General features: G+C 42.4%; 1 protein-coding gene across 1 annotated transcript in view; it reads right to left on the bottom strand.

The window, feature by feature from the left end:
- cacna1ea (calcium channel, voltage-dependent, R type, alpha 1E subunit a) overlaps nucleotides 1-22,152 on the bottom strand; it is a 191,087-nt gene that overhangs the window by 8,174 nt on the left and 160,761 nt on the right. The window contains exons 25-42 of the mRNA XM_079505454.1: nucleotides 19,599-19,728; nucleotides 18,822-18,881; nucleotides 18,287-18,393; nucleotides 17,809-17,820; nucleotides 17,321-17,417; nucleotides 15,385-15,545; nucleotides 14,794-14,931; nucleotides 11,653-11,854; nucleotides 10,199-10,363; nucleotides 9,005-9,115; nucleotides 8,825-8,908; nucleotides 8,348-8,533; nucleotides 7,959-8,050; nucleotides 5,419-5,608; nucleotides 4,751-4,878; nucleotides 3,801-3,897; nucleotides 1,170-1,275; nucleotides 144-251 (exon numbers count right to left, since the gene is read on the bottom strand). Of these exons, the coding sequence (XP_079361580.1) occupies nucleotides 144-251; nucleotides 1,170-1,275; nucleotides 3,801-3,897; nucleotides 4,751-4,878; nucleotides 5,419-5,608; nucleotides 7,959-8,050; nucleotides 8,348-8,533; nucleotides 8,825-8,908; nucleotides 9,005-9,115; nucleotides 10,199-10,363; nucleotides 11,653-11,854; nucleotides 14,794-14,931; nucleotides 15,385-15,545; nucleotides 17,321-17,417; nucleotides 17,809-17,820; nucleotides 18,287-18,393; nucleotides 18,822-18,881; nucleotides 19,599-19,728 (2,174 nt within the window). The remainder of the gene's footprint in view (nucleotides 1-143; nucleotides 252-1,169; nucleotides 1,276-3,800; nucleotides 3,898-4,750; nucleotides 4,879-5,418; nucleotides 5,609-7,958; nucleotides 8,051-8,347; nucleotides 8,534-8,824; nucleotides 8,909-9,004; nucleotides 9,116-10,198; nucleotides 10,364-11,652; nucleotides 11,855-14,793; nucleotides 14,932-15,384; nucleotides 15,546-17,320; nucleotides 17,418-17,808; nucleotides 17,821-18,286; nucleotides 18,394-18,821; nucleotides 18,882-19,598; nucleotides 19,729-22,152) is intronic.

Here is a 22,152-nt window from a genome sequence, read left to right as displayed (position 1 = left end):
TGAACTTAAGTACAATACTTAAGTAAAAGTACTTAGTTACTTTCCAACACTGGTTACAACACTGAGTATTATAATCTGAAGGAGTAAAACTATAGAGCAAAGTCTTGCTGTGAGTTTAAAAATGTATGTAATGCTAATGACACCTTTATGAATGGGTACCAGGTGGTCCAGAGTCTTCTGAGAGAGATGAGGCCAGATGATACTGATCTCCTTCTGCAGGTCAAGGTCCATCTGACCTCGGTCCTCCCCTCCTGGATCACACGCACAGCGCGCGCGCGCGCGCGCACACACACACACACACACACACACACACACACACACAACTGGTGAAAATGGCATTCAGATGCACTAAAATCATTTAATTTTTTTAATTTGCATTAATTATATTTTTTTGTTTTTCTTTTAGGTTTTATGACCTCAATTACACCCAAACAACCTGAACTTTGAACATTCAGTGGATTTTCCGTGGTCTGGGGTTTTCTCTGTGTGTTCTGAAGCCTTTTGAGCTGCAATGAAAACAGTTAAAAGCCCTCAACAGTGACATCTGCTGGCAAATTGTTATGTCATATATGGCATTTGTAGACTGTTACATCCATAGACATGTAAACGTAGACACCCTTTCTGGTTCTCGAGCGTATGTGCTCAAGGGGATTCCTTGTGAAGCACCGCGGAAGCATGAGCATGCATCACAGAGCGCATGTGCGGTCTGATAAGTCCCGGAAAAGATGCGCTGTGATTGGCCAGTAATCACTTGAGTGGCAGCGGGATGTAGCGTGCCTTCCACACTTCCGGCATACTTCCTCTCCCAGTGTAAATTCTTCTGCCCCTCCGTCAACACACATGGCTCCAACGAACTGCAGCGGCCAATGAGGCATCTATGTTTTTAATATTTATGGTTACATCACTGTCCACAGGCAAATCAGAGCACTTGTTTGAGCCTAATTATTCAGAAACCCCAAGACCACAGAAAATCTACTGAATGTTCAAAGTTCAGGTTTTTTGGGTGCAATTGAGCTCGGAAAACCTAAAAAAAAGTAAGAAAACTTACAAAACACATTTAATGTCACCAGACCTTTAATGTACATCTTCCCTTTATAAACACAATCCACACAAGCACAGTGCACTAGTATACTTTTTCTTTGAACATTTTTACAGCACATCTGTCTAACCTCTGGCGATCTTGACCTCCAGGGCGGTGCGGATGAGGGCCATGAGCGTGGAGGTAAAGTGAACTGACATCCCCTCGTCTACAGGCATGTTCATCAGAACCAACCTCTGATAGCATGAAGGACAGGAGATACCATCAGTCACCACTGCCACTGTATACCATGAAAATGTAACACTCCAGATTCTACTCTGTACAAGTAAAGATAATAGGGTACAAATTTGTATAGAGCGTCGCAGTCCCGCCCCCTTTCATGAAGACGACAGGCCCAGGAAATAATTCCCCATTCATTTTCCCCATAGACATATGTATGTATAGTATTTATTTAAAGATCTGTAAGCCTCGAACAAAGCCAACTCGTATTGTGACAAATCCTGACAACAAACACAATTTTTTGGGCTGAACAAATAATTAGAAAGAAGAAACGAACGCGCCCAGGGCTCGTACTGTAGTGTAGTCTGTGCCACTTTACGCTGTGCTCTACTGGCTGTGTGGGGGTGTCCGTGCTGGGACACGTACAGTACGTACACATACGCATACAAGCGCATACATACTATACATAAACACATAAATGCGTAATGGAGCGGTGGCACCGCTCAAAAAGGGCAGGGTTACAACATTCTTTTTGTTGTTTTTCTTCTTTGTAATTATTTGTTCTGCCCAAAATATTGTGTTTGTTGTCATGATTTGTCACGATCCGAGTTGGCTTTGTTCGAGGCTTACAGATCTTTAAATACATTTTAAATCTTGAAATCTTGAAATCTTTGAAAATACATGGGGAATTATTTCCTTGGCCTGTCGTCGTCATGAAAGGGGGCGGGACTGTGACGCTCTATAATTCATTGATAAAGCTATTTGTTAAACAAAATAACATCAATACTGTTGATAATTTATCTCTATGAAGGGTTTACTTCATTTGAGATACAATATGCTTTCTGAAGCTTTTATGCATTTATTTGTGTAAAAATAATGAAACAGCGATAAAGACTCACATTGCATGCAGACTGTTCATCTCTGTTATGAAACCAACTGCACATGCAACTGGGATTCATGCACTCAGACACACAAACACACATGCAGATGAACAACAAATACTCTACATGCACACACACACACAGAAGAAACATGGAGGCACATGCAGATGCAAAGGAAGAAACAAAAATGAAAGGCAATGTCAACATTAGACAGAAAACGTTCTCTAATGGCAAGTCTTAGCTTCCGCAATTTACTTCAGGTGTACTGTCTGCTTTACAGTTACATAAGCCACCAACAGCCTCTTTTCCTTCAGCAAATAATATTAATAAACAAACATAAACAACAACAACATACTGTACATGGACATCCGAGTTCTTTGCCAAAATGAAAAACCATACAAAAACTACCAAAACAATGGCTACAGCGCTCAACAGAAAATAATTGGAATATACGACTATTTAAAAAGGCAATACTAATATCTATGTAATGTATAAACAATTACTAAAGAAAAGCCTTTGCGCATCCAATGTATGTCACACTGAATGAGGATGGCAGCGCCTGCCTGTCTCTCCACCATTTGATCTACCTTATAGGCCAACTTGGAAGGGCATTTCTTGCCAAGGCCAAGAGGTGGCGACATGTTGGTCAACATCTCATACATTTCAGTGTAATGGATACGGCCACTGGGGGCGCCAGGGAGCCATGAAAATGAGGACAAGGAAAGGAGGAAGGATGTGCAAGATGAGGAGAAGATAGGGCAGAGGAGAGTAGAGGAGGGGGAGGAAGAACAGAGGGGCAGGGGGCAGGGGGTGGAGAAGGAGGATACATTGAATAATATCATAAGAGTGTGTGTGTTGGGAGGGTATGCGAAGGGGGGGGGGGTGGACATGAGAGAAGGAAGACAGATGTAAATAGAGGGAGGAGATAAAAGAGAAAGGATTATTTTATGTCAGACAAAAGATGGGTAAGTATTCTTTCTATGCTGCCAGCAGGGCATAGAAATCTAGGAGAGGAGAAAAACCTGGGACATGATGAGAAAAAGGAATGACAGTCTCACTGGATCTTGTACATTAACACTTACCTGCTAGCTGTGTGTGTGTGTGTGTGTGTGTGTGTGTGTGTGTGTGTGTGTGTGTGTGTGTGTGTGTGTGTGTGTGTGTGTGTGTGTGTGTGTGTGTGTGTGTGTGTGTGTTGGGGGTGGGGCTTGGAGGGGGGCAGGGTGTGTATTTGTGTGTGTGTGAGTATGTGTGAGACTGTGAGTATGTGTGAGTGAATATTAAATAACAGCTGCAAGCCAGATCCAACAGGTAGAAAGACACAGGCAAATTAGGCAATCGCAAGTTGTAACATCAATCCCTTCAAAGAAACATTGCATATGGTTTTTGACTGCCTAGGGCGCTTTGACAAAATGTAATTTCTGGACATTTGTTCATCTGTGAGGATGCATTTTTTGATTCCCTTGTGCCTTAGTACCACGAGACTGTAACACTGCCATTCTTTGAGGGTAGAGCTGAATACCACCAAATTATCTAAAAGGGTGGTGATAGCTGGGGAGGAAGAGTGGGGGAGGAAGGAGAACGGATAGGAGGAAGACAGGAAGGAAGGGTCCCACAGGGAAATGGGCAGAAGAGGCATCTGGTGACATGAGAAGGGGGCAAACCTTGCATGCCACCCTGTGGGGGCAGTTCTTTCCAAATCCCAGGGGAGGTGAGATAGTGCGTACAACTTTGTACATCTCCTTATAGTGGATCCTACCACTGGGGAAGAACATACACGGCTTTAGTTTTCAATCAGAGTTTTACTTAGCTGTGTGCCGATGTCAGGGCGACATGGCATTCATTCACGCAACCAAGCATAAATCAGCCGTTAGAATGAAATATGTGGCTGGGTGAGCCCTGAATGGAGGCTGTGCTACCTGAAGTGAGTCAAAAAGTTAGTTTTAGTATGCAACGGTTGCATTAAGATAAATAGAACTTAGATAAAACAATTAGTGGTGGGCACAGAAAAGACACATTGATATGTGTGTGCATAGGAATGATGGAAATGTTATTTTTAACTAGTGAATTTAAGTATGAGTCCTTGCACACCAGGAGCATTTATTTTTTGTGATTAATTCACATTCATTTAAACTGCTATTTGTGTCATGTTATTGTGTATCTACATGAAATACGTAAAACAAGGTTGATAAGTTCACAAGGCATAACAACGGGCTAAGTGGGTAATTTATCATAGCCAGCAGTTTAATTTGTGACCGAATGCAGCAATGAGATATATATATATTTTTTCATTTTATATGAAAGTAGAAGATCAGAGGAACAAAATACCACTTAGATTGCCCCAATGGTTTTGGAAGTACAACTTCCAAAACCAAAATTTAAGATGGCCCTGAGCAATAGGATCTGTTTGGCTGGCTTTGTTGGATAATGCTGTGTGTTAAGGGTGCATCATTGTTCTACCTTACTGGGTCAATGCATGTGTTCCATTACCATTACACAATATTGGTATCCCAATTATCCCTCCTCTCTAACACGATTTACGTACGTTACAGTATATTTGCATGACTCAATTCCGCTTTTGAAAAACAGTAAAGAGAGACTGAGAGACACTGACCAGGCGGCGCGGTCATACTCTCCCCAGATGCGGACAAACTCATCCAGGTGATGAGGGCCCAGGATGGAGGAGTCCCTCGTCAGGTACTCAAAGTTATCCATGATCACTGCCACAAACAGGTTCAACATCTACATGGACCACAAACAGCACAGTGGGAACAGAGTTATCCATGATCACTGCCACAAACAGGTTCAACATCTACATGGACCACAAACAGCACAGTGGGAACAGAGTTATCCATGATCACTGCCACAAACAGGTTCAACATCTACATGGACCACAAACAGCACAGTGGGAACAGAGTTATCCATGATCACTGCCACAAATAAATGTTACATCTTCGATAAGTTGTTTGAACTATTAGTTCAAACATCTTATTTATGTTTTACATGTTTGCTTTTATTCATTCTTGACACTTTTGAAAGCTTCCCCAGAAAACACTGACTGTATCTGCAGCCTTCCATGGTTCTTCTTATAATCAATGGTCACAATCAGCTTCACATTTATACAGAATTATAAAAAATTAAAATAAAATAGACTAAAAATATTCGATTATGTTGCCAATACCGATTTTACAAAAATTGCATTTTAAGATACTGATACGATGAACAATGTGCTGTAGTTAGCTGTTCCATAAATGGGAGTTAATAGAGTTCTGTCTCTCTTACCAAGAAGGAACTGAAAAAGATGAAGGACACAAAGTAGAAATAGGCGAACTCTGACCCACAGCTCCCCTCGTGGTCAGAGGTCAGGGGGTCAGAGGTCCGAGGGGCAGGGGGAAAAGATGGGTCGCCCTCACACTGCCGTCCCCCCAGACACGACAGCATGATCTCCTGCCACGACTCTCCTGTCGCACTCCTGGACAGACAGACAGACAGACAGACAGACAGACAGACAGACAGACACAGACACAGACACAGACACAGACAGACAGACAGACAGACAGACAGACAGACAGACAGACAGACAGACAGACAGACAGACAGACAGACAGACAGACAGACAGACAGACAGACAGACAGACAGTCTTTAATCAGTTGACATAGTATGCCGCAGAGCAGCAGTACAACGAATTTTCGTTTCAGCGTTCAATCTGCTGGAGACACCAGAAGTGCCACATTATATAGTCTCCCTAGGAGAGACAGTACCTCTGACCCATGCAGACATCAATGAGTTCACATAGCCAACTTTTACCAAAAGTGCAAACATAACAATTCAGACACCAACTTTATAATAGACGTCAGAGTCCTTAAATACCTATATATATATATACACACATCTAAATTATGTTGACATATCAGAGTCCTTTTTATCCCATATGAAAGTCCCAGAAATAAGGTTCACAACATACAACATACATAAGGCACATCTGACTGAGTCCTTAAAGAGAAGGGTTGTTTTAGGGCAGAGGTTCCCAACCACCGGTACGCGGACCGGTGCCGGTCCACGGGAGGAGGGAATCCCCAAGTTTTCCCGTGGTAAAAAAATCCATTTGAAAACCAGAGGACAAACACCAAACCTGAGTACTATAGTGACAGCGGATTTGCCGTTGCACGTAGAGCACGAGTCTGCACAACCCTTAATCACCCATTAGAATGCAAATGAATGCCTTTCAGGCAGTCTTTGTATCCTCCTCGTCACTTTGAAAACGCTTCTGATTCTGCGGGGGGGGGGGGGGGGGGGGTTTGTGCGACGACACATCTTCACAAGGACTTTCCAAACAGCAGTGAAAAGTTTACTCTGTCCATCGAATAAAAATACCAAGGATTCGTCAGCGGACGAGTCAGTGACTGATTTATAAACGGCTTCGAGTCCGTGTTACTTCAGTGTTGCGTATCATAACAGTGACATCACTGTCCTATCCTTGGTATCTATCTTTACCGTTCATGTGTGGTCAGCGAGCAGCAGCAGCAGCAACAACAACAGCTGCAGCCTTATCAAAAGACATAAGCCTAACCTTAAAATAAATAATCATACTTTGTTGATATAACGCCATTTAGGTCAATGACATAACTTTATGATGTGATATAATAATAATATAGCAGCGGGTAGCCTATTTAAGGGCCAGTCAACTGTCTTCCGTGAGAACGTTAGCCCCCCCCACCCCCCCTTGCCGGTCCGCGAACATTTTATGAACTGTCAGCCGGTCCGTGACAATATAAAGGTTGGGAACCCCTGTTTTAGGGGACTCAGCTAGATAATATAAGCACAATATGAAAAACATTTGAGTTAAGGGTTCATTTGTGAGGTCTGAAAAAAATGGTGCATGCATGGTGAAGTACATCTTGATGATGTCATCAAGATGTACTTCGCCATGTTAATGATATTTTTCAGACCTCCGGTTCTAGGAAACACAGAATGGGGGGGACTTTTTTATTACAGCTCTAAGGTACATTAATGACATAGTAAAATGTTGAAAATGAGTGGAATTCCCCTGTAAGTGTCCATTTTACTACAGCTCAACATTGCAACCAATAGTATTCAGGGCACATACTGTATCAGAATGGAACTTGGTTACTTTGAAATGCATGTGGTTCTGAAATGTTACCAAATGTCTGTTGGCAATCTGGAAGTCTTTCATCTTTCACCTCGCTCCATCCAGCTGGATGCTGTTGAGGCATGTGCCTAGTACATTTTAGCTGAAACTCGTCCTCTCTGCATTTACTCATCCTAAGTGACTACTTTAAAGGAGCATTCAGTGATTTGGGTGATTTGGAAAACCACCCAGTCCGCCCCGGTAACAAAATGTGCACATGCACGCTCTACAGTGGGGGGAAGTGCAACAGGCCAACAGCATGTGCACCAAGGCCCGCCCCCAGTCGATCATGATTGGAGGAAGGCCCCTCTCATCCTGATTGGATGAAGGCTTTGCCACCCGCCACCAAAACTGAAACTAGGGTTTTTTGACCCCAGGGGCTCACTGGGGACAGGGAGGAACTCCTTATATGGTCAGCACACTCTATAGTAGGGAGGATTATCCAGAAAAAAGAAAAAATAAGTGATATTTGAATTAAGTAAAATCACTGAATATACCTTTAAGATGTTCAAGCTAAATATGTAGTCTATCCACCACCCTAACACTTACAAGGCGAGCGTTCAGCCTGAGAACAAGAGTAGAAATAGGTGTATGTGTTTGCCGGGGACACACAAATTGGTTGGTCTGTTAGAAATGTGTTTCTAATAGCATTACATGGAAAGAACACCTTACCTGAAGAGCAGCATCAGAGCACCGAGGAAACTCTTGAAGTTGTTGTGTTTGTTGATATGAGTCTCTTCATCCAGCTTAATGTTCCCAAACACCTGATTCATATAAACAAAAAGATAGAGGTACAAAAACATTCACATAATATACACTGCACATACACAGCACATACAGTAATACTAATAACCAAAAACAATGGGTAGCCAAAAATTGTATTCAGGCCAAACATACTGTACAGTATGGAGAGACTGGATTTATTTAACCTTTATTTAACAAGGAGAAATCACATTACGTTTTAAAATCAAGTTTTAAAAACAGGCAGCAGCGTAATTCAAAAGCAGGGAAGAGGGAAACAACAACAATAAATCATACGCGTCTGCCAATGACCTCCTGACCTGCATGCCTATGATGGCATAGATGAAGAACAGCATGGCAATGAGCAGGCAGACATAAGGCAGGGCCTTGAAGGATTGTACGAAAGTCCACAGAAGGATGCGGATGGTGTAACCCTGTCTCAGCAGCTTGATCAGACGGGCCGCTCGGAACAACTTCAGGAAACTCATGTTGAACGTATCAACAGACTGGGAGCAGGATGGACATACAGTAGATCACAGAAAATAGAGCATAGGACATAGAGCATCGCACTTATTATTTCCTGAGCAGCAACCGTGTTTTGCATGGATGCTGCTTGGACTTTATCATACATAATATTTAACGTGTATGTAATATGTATGAGAGAAAGTAGAGTAGAGATCAAAAAGTAGAGAGAATGAAAAGAAAAGAAAAAACAGAGCATATATTTCATATTAGAGACCTGTCTATTGTAAAAAAAAGAATACTGTCAAAGTTTAACTTATTAATCCTATAATTACCTGCAAATCCACCACCACGATTTCAGTAATGCTGCCCAACACAGTGATGAAGTCAAAAATGTTCCATGTGTCTCGAAAGTAGTTCTGCAGAAAGAGGGAAGGTGTGATTGATGACCGCACAATGGTCACGCTAGGAAATAGATTTTGGCTGAAGATTGAGTCTGAGCCCGTTCCTCTCACCAGAAAGCCAAAGGCCGCGATCTTGAGGACACACTCGATCGAGAAGAGAACAGTGAAGGCTGTGTTCAAGTGCTTCAGTACAGCCTCATAAGCTGGTGGGGCAGAGTAATACTGGAAACATAACGGGAAGAAGAGATTAAACTGCAAACAACAGACACTATTAGGAGTGAAGAACTTTGTTAATGATTAAAATGCCACTTAGAAATCACTCCATCCTGCTCCTTAGCTCCTGTAGATGCTATTTCTTGTTCAGGCATTGATATGATGAATCTACCACCACTGAAGCACAATGCTAGCCTGGTTGAAATTCCCTCTTGAAAACATCCCATTCCATTCATGGAATGAAATGTTTTCAAGGTTAACCAGGCTAGCAAAATGCTACCTGCCTGTGTCGTCTTGCGACCAGAGCGCCCTGATCACAAAGTCAGCACTCAGGTTGATGGAAGATTCCTTTAGGTCCATAAATAGCCCCAGACCGTCTAATCTGTGTCACTATAAAGGGAGCCATTCCTCTGGGGGGTTGGGGGCAGCAGTCATAGTTAATGAGGTCAATGCTAAAGAGCTGGCCCCTGGATATTATATTTCAATATTTAATACAGGCTGAGTCACCCTGTGTCCGTCTGTCTGCCTGTCCATCTGTAGGTCTGGCTGTATAACTAGCAGAGGTGAGAAAACGGCTATGTCCACGAATAAACATGAGTAAAAGAGCAATGGAGAAAAAAGATGTGCCCAACGGAAAACACATATTATGCACACATCATATAGCTCATGGGAGGTGGTCCCACAGGCACAGAGATGAAAGTGTAAAGTAATTAGTGGCAACATCTTAACTTAGTGTACTAGAGCAGATGCTATATTTTGAGTGCTTTATAAGCACATTTTGTAGGTTAAGCACACACTTCTATTTGGTTCAAAGGGTAACTACTCAAGTTTTCCAGAAAACTTGAAGGGATTTTACTACTGATATATATCTTCCTGTGACATTCCTTCAATAAAAAATATGTTAAAACGCAAAGGGTAACTACTCAAGTACTAGACGCAGTGGACGGGTTCCGTCTTCCCAGTCTGAGAGTTAGATTAACACTCTCCGGAGTGGTCCTTTTGTCACTTGTAGGATTGCAGTCATAGTTACAATAGAAAAAGTATCTGAGGATGTTATCAGAGTCTTTATCAACAATTGTACAGCATCCTCACCTTCATCATTAGAACAATAGTGTTGAGAGCAATCATTGCCAGGACAGTGTACTCAAATGAGGGCGACACCACAAAGTGCCACAGACGATACTGGAAAGTGTGTCGGTTCTGGGGCATGTAACGGGTCAGAGGCTTGGCACCGATGGCAAAGTCTATGCAAGCCCTCTGCAAGTAGAGAGAGAACAGGACAGAGAGAATGACACACGGAAAGCCCTCTGCAAGTAGAGAGAGAACAGGACAGAAAGAATGACACACGGAAAGCCTGAGTTATACTTTCAGTCGTTGTAAGTTTGTACATCGCCTATTTTCTATGCGTGACACAGCGTGCAACCCAGGATAAATCAGGCCGAGCAGTCAATGCCATTGCGGATTTAGGAGAAAAATTGAAAAACGCATACACTATGGCAGTGTCAATCTCTCTTCTATTGTATTGTTTGTCCTCATGAGGTTATTCTTTTCTATTTAAGCTTGCAAACAGATCCGGGGTACAAGTCATCTGTTCTGCCTGCACAATACAGACAGCGATTTCAGCTGCAAAAAAAGATAAATAAAGGACAGACAGCGATAGAAGAGAGAAATGTTGTATGAAGTAACTCATTAGTAAATATAGACACAAGAATGTGCTTCAACCTTGAAGTGGGGTGAAGTAGGTCTGATTCTACCGCATTACCGTCAGCATTAGTAGAGGAATCTCACAGTGTGCTATGTTTCTTTTACAAGGATTTCTGTCTGTATGTTACATGTGATTTTCTTTCTGCCTGTTAAACTGAAGTTTCCATAAGACTCATTACAGAAACTGCCGTCAGCAGTTGTCAGTCCTGGGAGAGCAGAGTTAGCCATGATTCAGACAGTCAGGGTCACTGTGATGTGTGTGTTACATTCCACCTAGGTGACATGATGATAGCTAACACGTATACTATAACCTGACTACCTCACTATCGGTCTGTTGTGGCTTACCGCCAAAGTGTTTGAAGTTTTGAAATGAGAAAGAAAACGTTAGCATTTCATTTTAAAGAGCCACAACAAGCCTACTGTATGCAAGAAACATCATCATCATCATACAAATCTTCTGTGTGGTCGTTACTCTGTCTACACATTTGTCCACCAGAGGGTGCTAAGAATTGGGCAAAGTTGGTTTGAATCCCAGCGATATGACTCAACTGGGCAACGTTCTGCAGACAATGCGCCGCTGGGTCTTTGCTTTGTGAACGCGTGAGGTGACATGACGTAGAGATACAGCAAGAGCAGTGCAACGGGTACTCTCATAGGAGCCAACCAATTATATCGACGCTCGAGGGGTACTTCTCGGAAGACTTTGTCAGTCCTTCAAAGCGCCACTGAGCAACTTCCATTGAAATGAATAGCAGGGACGAGGCTGTCGCTAGATATGCTATAACTCTATGTGCATACTTCTACAGTGGGTTGCCCTCCTCTGCTCTATCCCCATGCATCACCTCATTCTTCTCCAGGCTGCACTCCTCCATCATCTTATCCCCCTGCTCCTGGAACGTGATGATGATGAGGGCCACAAAGATGTTGACGAAGAAGAACGGGAAGACAACAAAGTAGATGACATAGAAGATAGACATCTCCATCCTGTTGCCACGGCTGGGACCTCTGTCCTCCTCGGTCACGTCCACAGAGTGCTGCAGGACCCTGGACGAGCAAAGGAACAGAAGGCTAAGAATAATAACATAGAATGACAAAGAGGTTTGAGCAAATTTTACATCACAAAAGCAAAAAAACCCAATGCTGTAACATGGAGGAAAACAATCAAAAGAAACATCTCGCACAGCTGGGGACTAACAGAAGACCAAGCGCTGTGACAGTAAACAGAAAAATACATACAGTATGTATGTGTAAAGAAGTAGTGCTGCTTGGCTTGAAGGTCCGCTCTGCACCTTGGGAGTCTCTAAACTAGAGGTTCTCAAACTCTTTTGGCTCAGGTCACTCCTTTAAATAACTTTTTCATCCACGGCACCCCTGAATTACATTGATTCTAGCATCTTACATTCATATTACAATATGTAAATAATATGTAAATCTTTCCCCCTGGTTTACAGTATGTAACAAGGAAAACTTGAGAGAGTATCACAGATTGAATATAACTTTATACTTTAACCACTTGAACCCCATCATCCCTACTCTGGGGGGAACAGTCACCAAAAAAAGCAGATGTACAAGCTCACAACGCAGCACGTTGTGAGCTTGTAGATCGGCTATTTTTGGCGTAGAGATTTAGTGTACATTAAAAAAAGAACACTCCAAAGAAAGTGCAACTCAAATCCATTGTACTGAGTATAGATGAGGTTAAACTGAAGTGATAAATTACAAATATAAGTATTCTGCTGTACCCCTGGACTTGCGTCACAGCACCCAATATGAGAAACCCTGCTCTAAACATGACATCAGTCTGAAGATGTTATCTCATGGGTTGACCAGATGGCAGGCAGATATCTGAGTAGATAGACAATGTCACATTGGGCCAATTTCAAACACGTCAAACTCGCTGCAGCAGATCTCATCAACAAGCCAGTGTTGCTTTTATCGACTAAAACTAAGATGAAAAATGTTTGTCGACTACCTTTTTTCACTGACGAAAACTAAATGGAAACTAAATGAAAACTAAGCTATGATGACTAAAACTAAGACTAAATGTATTGACAATCGTCAACAGATAAAAACTAGACTAAAATGTTAGGGAGGGACTAGTGGACAAGAGATCCAGTATAAGTCATTTTACACTTGGTCGCATTGTAAAATCGTCATTACGACGGCATCAAGGCCCGCCAAAATACATTTTAGTCGACTAAATCAACTGTAGATTTAGCCGACTAAAATCATGACATTTAGTTGACTAAAACTAGACCAACAATAACACATTCCAGATGACTAAAATGTGACTAAAACTAAATGAAAACTATTTAAGAGACTGAAACTAAAATAAAAAAATTCTGCCAAAAACAACCCTGCTCTAAACATGACATCAGTCTGAAGATGTTATCTCATGGGTTGACCAGATGGCAGGCAGATATCCGAGTAGATAGACAATGTCACATTGGGCCACTCAAACACGTCAAATACGCCGCAGCAGATCTCATCAACAAGCCCGTGTCCAACAGCTGCTGCTGGCAGTGCAAACTACCATCAATCGTGTTCAGGTCTTGTCCAAACTACTGAGGTTCAGAAGTGTTGTTTATTTGGTTGGGATGGGTTCCTTCCAGTACCAATCTGGGATTCAGAGGACTTTGTATTATATTCCTCTGCATACAGTACATACATCATTTAACTAATGCTGCACTCATGTAAATGTTGATTGTGTGTGTGCTTTTGCATGCCTGTGTCTGTGCCAAACTTTTCATTTACGCAACCAGTAGGCTGCGTATCACCCTCATGATGGTGGCATTATATACCAGCCCGCTTTATGTTTTGGTCTGTAGTATCTCTTGAACAGTAGGTCGTACAATAACATTTTCCCCATGATTCCTTGGATCACGATGGGAGGGGGGGGGGGGGGGGGTATGGGCTATGTAAGCAGCTACCGAATGCAACCGACCACGTTAAGGCTGTACCCTAGCCCTGTTTTTAGGATTCGAGCTTCGGCAGGGATTTTCGAGCGGATCGTTTTAATGGTGCTTTTTTTTCCTTTTTCTTTTAATGTTTTTTTGTGGCTTTCGCCTTTATTTTATATATTTTATGGAGGGACAGACAGTAGGCTGACAGGAAATGGGGAGAGAGATGGGGGGAAGACATGCAGTAAAGGCCGTCGGGATCGGGAGTCGAACCCGCGGCACACTGCCAGGCCACTGAGCCATGGCCCAGGCCCTTCCGAGTGCTTTTAACCAAGCTGCAATTAATTATATATCATTTGCATGATAGCATAGTCTATCCGTGAAAAAAGGGTGAAGTTTAGTTTCACAGTACAACGCGTCGCCACTCACCGCCCATTAAAATGATTTAATTTAAGCACCAATAAATACATGTAACATGTAGCTAGCCTAAAGCGTCTTTGAGGAGGCCTACTTAGAAAAGCGCTATATAAATACCCGATATTATTATAATTAGCAAGAGCCGGCCTCCCTGAAAGAGATAGTCAACAGCGTGGTATGTGCCACTGTCTTTTTATTTTTTGCAAACTGTTAAATAATAATACACATCGTCAGACAAATCGCTCTCTCTGGCCAATCATAGCCGCCCTACGAGAAAACTATTATTAGCCTATATCATTTGCTCTTATTACATTTATTTAAGACGTAAAATAAAAACAGGCTCAAACCCATTAATTCGGATTCGAGTGCCAACATAACGAGCGATTGTCCGAACCTTCGAAGGTTCGCGGACAGCCTTAGACCACATACATAGCCCTTGGTAGTCCTCTCGTCCTGGCGGAGATATGCATTCCACAGAGTGAGAGATACTGTATATTTTTGTTTGCTTGTTTTGTTTTCATCCTCATTGTCTCAGAAAATACACAGCTGAACATTCAAACGTTTGTAAATTAATACTAATGAACCTTCAAAGCTTGAAAGAGGACGTTCAGTATTTTGTCATCCAGATGAAATTATAATTGATCCAGTGGTGTGCCTATTACTCACTGAGGCCATCCCTCTCCGGTGGACACAGTAAAGAGAGTGAGCAGAGCCCAGACGACGTTGTCATAGTGGAACTCGTGTATCTTCCAGTCTCTCCTCTTCACCTCCTTCTTGTCTTTCCCGTAGTCGATGTAGTAACCCCTGAAGAAGCAAAGTAAGGAGTAGAACATTGAGACAATGGCTTTTAGACTACGGTAAACTCACAATAAGCTAACAACACTGAGCTTGTACTGTAGATCTGTTACTTATTTTCAAAACCTTTTAAGAATAAAATTTGAGAAAAATGAAAAAATAGAGAACATTTGACCCAAAAAGGGCCAGGGTCAATGGGGTACCGTTAACATACTGTAGATTTCAATTTTGAAACTGTTGCAAGTGTGATATCATCAAACATATCATACACTGCAGTGTACATTTCCCAAAAGGTTGCATTTATTTGAGTCTGACCAGAAGCAGGAATAAAATATATCCCCACCAGCGATAAAAATGAATGATCAGAGGGGGGTGATATCAAAAGCAGAGGCATTGATCCCCTCCATCTCCCCAGCAAATCGAACCCTGGGTGGAATGAAAGACAGGCAAGTGTGCACTCACTGACAATCCTTTTCTGTATCCTTTGAGCCATCCGTGCAATAGAAAAACTTCCCCTTGAAGAGCTGTACTGCGATGACGGCAAAGATGAACATGAAGAGTTTGTAAACTATCAGGATATTGAAGACGTTCTTCAAAGACGTGACTACACAGTCAAACACCGCCTGCATGAGAAGAGAGGGCACCAATTGATTGATTGCTAACAAGGTGGGTAAGATCTAAAAAAACATGCCAGGCAAAATTACATCACAACTTAAAAGGACCACAAGAATGTTGCTCAGTATTGGATTCCTTATTCTTAAAGACAGTTTGTCTGTTACCTGTTTAAACTACTATGAAACTTACTATGCCAAGGTGCTGTAGAACAGTGGTTCCCAAACTTTTTTCATGTCAAGGACCCCCAAATTGACACTAATGAGCCTGCGGATCCCCATTTGATGAGATATGCCAGAGACCCCCATAAGAGAAGATTTGTACGGCTCTAGCAGTGATTCTCAACCCGTTTAATTTCAAGGACCCCCAGTTTGACATGCATTAGTCTACGGACCCCCCATTTAATGGCATTTATATCTCTGTTATTTTCAATCAATGTTATTTTAACTCTGAGAGTGTACAAATGGAACCAAATGGACCAGTTAGGGTCCATTTGGTTCCATTTGTACACTCTCTGAGTTACAGACCCATAATGGTCCATTTGGTTCCATTTGTACAACTATCATTTAGCTGGGAGACCCCCTGGAACTCCCTCAGGTACCCCTGGGGGTCCCCGGACCCCACTTTGGGAACCACTGCTGTAGAAAGATCTGAAAGAAAGTACATCAAATCTTAAAGGCCAAGTTTTGTACTATGCTCCTGCGTGATATTTACATTCAGTGGCTCTGAAACGTCTATCTTGCTTGCTTGACGTGCACCTGTTATCACATTCCCTCACACGTCTTCTCTTTTATAAGCCCATTTAATTTCCAGCCTCACTGACAGCTGCACCTCTCTCCTTTTATCCATTGCTATTATTCTTTGTCCTTTCTAATCCTCCTCTCCATTCATGTCCACTTATTTCCTCCTCTCCTCTCCTCTCCTCTCCTCTCCTCTCCTCTCCTCTCCTCTCCTCTCCTCTCCTCTCCTCTCCTCTCCTCTCCTCTCCTCTCCTCCCCTCCCCTCCCCTCCACTCCCCTCCTCTCCTCTCCTCTCCTCTCCTCTCACGAGAGAAACACTAGGGTTGATATCTGCGGACACCAGACCTGACACCACATCTTCATGCTCCGCTAGTCTAATTTTATCTTACCTGTTACATGTAAGTCCTCCGTCTCATACCATATTTATAAAATATGCTTTAGAATAGAGGAGGTGTTGAGTGAATTGGTGTGTGTGTGTGTGTGTGTGTGTGTGTGTGTGTGTGTGTGTGTGTGTGTGTGTGTGTGTGTGTGTGGCGCGCGCACGCGTGCGTGTGCATGTGTGTGTGTGTGTGTGCGTGCGTGTGTGTGTGCGGCATCTGTCCTGTGATGATCAAATGTATGATAAACCACACAGTAACATTCCTATGAGCACACAGTGTTAATGTATGTGTGCTCATAGACAGAATAGTTGAGTGTGTGTATGTGTATGCATGTGTTTGTAAATACACCTGTATACCAACAGCCTATGAAGATCAAATGCATGATTGATAAACCACACAGTAACATTCCCCAGTGTTAATTTATCCATTTGTGACTCTGGGAGTGGCACAAATGTAACCAAATGGATTTGTGCATTCCCAGAACTAACACAGAGTCTTTTACTGTGCACACTTAAAGGCTAAAACACACAAGTGGAGACTTGTGTCTACTCTACATCATCACATTAGGTACAGTAGGTCACGGTCATAATGCAGGAAAAAGGTTTCTCTGAATTACTAAAAACTTTGCTAAAAAGATTGCTGTAATGGACATGGGACTTCACTGACCTTGAGTTTGGGAAGTCTCTTAATAGTCTTCAGAGGTCTGAGAACACGCAGAACTCGAAGAGATTTGATAGTCTTAATGTCCCGTCCCTTGGTGTTACTGTGAAGGAAACGCATACAGTACACAGTTCAAATCATACAATTTCACAGCTGTTATTATATATATATTGTTGCATTTCCCAAGACAGTGGACGGCCTTTTATTTCACTATGTATTGTAAATGTTTCTATAGTTCATCTTAACTGTTTAATTACTTGGCCAAGTGCACAAACACTACTGTGTTTAGTACTCTGTGATTATCACACTGAGTCAACGCAGATTATATATTATTTTGATATTTTGGAGTATTATTGTGTGCATACTGTTACTGTACAGCACTTTTCCATCGCTTAATTTGTTTGCCATTGTACTGTATGACAGAATGCTCTTTTGAATGTGGCACATGTTTGATGACCATATTAATGAGGAAGGTAGATGTCTTGTGTTTTTACCCCATCACATTGCTGCCAGTCATTCCCACAGGACCACCATCCACAGATGTAGACAAACAGGCAGAGAGAAGGACACGCATATCAACAGTTATAAATATGTCAACACAAAGGAAAGTATTGCACCCTTTACTGCACTAAAATTATTTGACAACTTTAATTACATTAAAGTTAATAAAATTAAATATTATTAGAAAACCCTATTTTATACTTTGGCTATAGGAAAATAGCAGATCTACAAGATCACAACGCATCACGATAACAATAGTTGTGAGCTTGTATATCTGCTATTTTGAGAAAAAAAAGGTTTGACTTAATGTTTGGTATTGTAAGTACAAACATTTTTTACTTTTACTCAAGTAAAAGTTTGAATACAGGCCTTTACTTGTTATTTTCATGTTGGCTTATGAATAATTCTACTTAAGTAAAAAATCTCAGTTCTTTTGTGTGTGCGAATTTTGAACCAAGCAATGTGACTGACGTGAGAGCGAAGGCCACCAGTGCTCCAATCACCACGATGAAATCTAGAACGTTCCACAGGTCTCTGAAGTAGGAGCCATCATGGAGGAGCAACCCCTGGTCAATCATCTGTGGACGATAAAGTAAGATGCAATGAATACTTGGAGGCTCTTTGCGAGAGCCCGGCCGATATATCGTCCATATACTGTATTTTACAGTCTGCAGCCGATTTCTAAACACTTTCAACCTGCCATCACGATTCCAGGCATAATCTCACAACGTGCCACGAGGCTTCAGTTGTTAAATAACATAAAGTTCAGTTCATGTGTGAATTTTACATGTTTAAAAGTACGGAGTCTTTTTTGACTAAATATCAGTCACAACATCGATAATCGGTGGGCTATGCTAGGGTCTGTAAAAATTGACATTTGTCGGGCTCAAGTCTTGTGTATAGAATACATACACCATATTATATCAGAGGAACTTAGTTCAGAACTGTTATACCGCAGTTATTTATGTATGTAATTAAGTTAATAATGTAATGAATAATTACTCACTTTTATTATCATTTCAAAGGTGAAGACTCCAGTGAACACGTAATCAAAATACCGTAGAACCTGTTAAATCAGAGAGTGAAAGAGCATGAAACAGAGAATGAAAGTGAGCAAGTAAGAGCTCGCTCTTTGTTTTAGTTCAATTATCATATCTGTGTGACCTTCGTTTATTTCACTGTTTTGCTGCTGGTGGCAATGACAAATCTCCTCCGTTGATGAGAACATGGAACAAGTATGATTAGATGTGTTCTGTTTACCCAGGCATATTGTCTCCCTAACTTCCTTTGTCTAAATCCCCATCATTATAATAGTCATCAATTCAGTCACATCAGGGGTCCTCAGCAAAGCAATTTAAGGAAATGTATTCACTTTTCAACTACTTTATCTACACAGCGGGAGGTACAGTATCTATGGGAAAGAACCCCAGGGTTCAGATTGATAGTGATTATATTTCTACCACGGGGACTAAGAGAATAACATCGGAAGGAGATCATGTACGAAACAAAAACAGTAGGGGAACTCTAGATTCAGTCATTAATATTATCTGTTGTCATCCATGTATTGAGGGAATGGGATACATGCATTCAAGTGCACATGTACACAGAATAGTTGTTCAAGGCAAGCACAGAAATGCATCCATGTAAATGTTTAACCATAGACACGCACGCACGCACGCACGCACGCACGCACGCACGCACGCACGCACGCACGCACGCACGCACGCACGCACGCACGCACACACACACACACACACACACACACACACACACACACACACACCTTGTTCCAGTGGGAGGTGGTGGCCACAGGGTCCTCAGCAGCGAGGGCTATGCTACTGGCAGCAATGACCATCAGGATGCACATCTCGAAGTACTTGAGGTTCACCACATAGTGACAGGCCCGGCGAACCCTGGAGGAGTGGGAAAGATGCACATGCCAGGGGGAGTTATCTTACTGACACTGTATGACTCAGGGGCCATCCAGACGATGACGTATTTTGAGTTACCTGGGCAAGTATTTAGCCGATCTGCCCTTTTTGCCACACAGAGACGGCGTTTTGGGGGACTTAAACGGCTAATTTTGAAACACCTTCCAGAGTGGGAAAGTTTGGAGACACGACTTTCTAGTCTCCGTGTGTATAGCAAATGCCGCCTAATTTGCTGAAACGGTGATGTCATAGTCCCCTCGCCCCCTCCAAACTAACTAGTGTTAATGGTTTATTTCACCATAACCACTTACACGTATCACAGCTATTTTATATTTGCACAGTCTATAAATCTATAGAGTCTATAAATCTCTTCTCCAAAAATAGCCGATCTGCAGCCCGCATGCATGAGCTTGTAGAGGAGCTATTTTTAGAGAACAGATATAAATGATGGTGATTACCAATCTGGAAAGACAAGAAAAAAAACGGATGATCTTCTACATTATTGTTACTATTAAATGGTGTAGTGTAGAATAGATTAGTATATAGGCTATACAAGATAGGCAGCACAGCCACCGCGCTGTCTGTCCGTGTCCTGCAGTGCACACTGCACAGTGCACAGCATGCATGGACCTCATCAAAGTGCTTCTCTTCTTGGGTGGAAATTAAACATTCTTTGTGTAACTTCAAAACGGCTTTGCATTGAGAGACCCCAGGTAGGATAAACACATTGTTTACTGTCCATATTCCTCTATAAACGGCCTGTTTTCACTGTTTCCAATTGCTCTTTTTTTATACTTTTGTATAGCCTATGTGCAATGATTAGCGCTGTGCTGCCAGCAGGTGGAATCAATCTAAACGAGCAATTATCTGACATTCAGAGGTGTTGCGCACCAGCGAATATATATTCAATCTCCAAAGTCAAACTCATAAGTTCACAATGTACCATGCCGCCCCTCGTTGTGAGCTGTATGATGATCTGAGCGAGAGAAGGGGTGCGCTCTCTCTCTCTCTGAATGTGTGAATCACTTACCTTGTGCTTGCTGCTCGTTTTCAGAAGAATTAATCCAAGGTTTGTCATATTATGGTTTAAAGTAGGCATAAACTTTAGCTGGTAAGTCAGTGTGTGCAGAGTGAGAAGCAGCACTGCTCTGCAGCCTCTGCTGATTAAATTGATATGACCTAGATAGCCTATGTCATATGCGCATCTGACTGGCAAGATAATTAGTTATTTGGCAACACCTGTGTGAAATACCAATAGTATAATTTAAAAAATGCTTTCATATAGCCTACTCTTAATCTTAGAATAAGCTTTTTCTTTTTTTTTTTTGGGTGGCCATCTACAGGCCGGTCATGTGTACTACAGCTTTCTCTTGAAAACCGAGCAGTTTACCGGTCTCGTGTATACAGCATACATAATTAACATAACCGCAATGTGGACGAAGGAAAGTTTTATATCGTTCACAAACTTCCGTCCTCGTTTGGAAAGCCTCTCAATCTGTCCTTTGTGTTTATTACATGTCACACTGTGTGAAGCGGTGAACAAACTGACCAGATAATACATTACTGTATGATTTGTGTTCAGGTAGCTCAGTCGGTAGAGCACTCGCCATTGGACCATAAGGTTCTGGGTTTGATCCTGGGCACTGTATGAGTGTATGAGTAGCGCCACTTTGGTAACTACAGTAAGACATAGTTTAGGTACTGAGAGCTGATGGTACTGTAGATGGCACTCCACCTCAGCAAGCCATCTCCCAGATGTCTAGTGCATTGCCAACGTTCTATCCATGCATCTATAAATCACTTTATCTGTGTGTGTGTGTGTGTGTGTGTGTGTGTGTGTGTGTGTGTGTGTGTGTGTGTGTGTGTGTGTGTGTGTGTGTGTGTGTGTGTGTGTGTGCGTGCGTGCGTGCGTGTGTGTGTGTGTCTGGCATAACTGGGCCGTCCGTCCGACTGAACTCAAACTTGGCGTGTGTTGCAGATGACCCGGGGGTGCAGTGCCGAGTGGCATTCACTCTAACCAACGTGTTCCGAGAACCTCAGATGTCTGTCCGTGGGTCTGTGGAGGATGAACTCTGCTTCACATGCCAAGCTACAGTAGATGATCCAGCCCAAAAACTTCACACACTGCCAGAACTTTGGGTGTTTTCACATAACTATAGTCTCAACTGAGTCCTCTACCTATTCATCTACAAATATCCTTTTTACAGGTCCTCTCCACTAGAAAGACACTCGCAAGACACAGACTGGAGGACATAACAGGACATTAGGACCATCACAAGGTGTGTGTGTGTGTGTGTGTGTGTGTGTGTGTGTGTGTGTGTGTGTGTGTGTGTGTGTGTGTGCGTGCATGCGTGCGTGCGTGCGTGCGTGCGTGCATGCGTGCGTGCGTGCGTGCGTGTGTGACAG

This window comes from Electrona antarctica, assembly GCF_951216825.1.
Source record: "Electrona antarctica genome assembly, chromosome: 7".
Lineage (NCBI taxonomy): Eukaryota > Metazoa > Chordata > Actinopteri > Myctophiformes > Myctophidae > Electrona > Electrona antarctica.
This window is presented reverse-complemented; position numbering and strand designations above follow the sequence as displayed.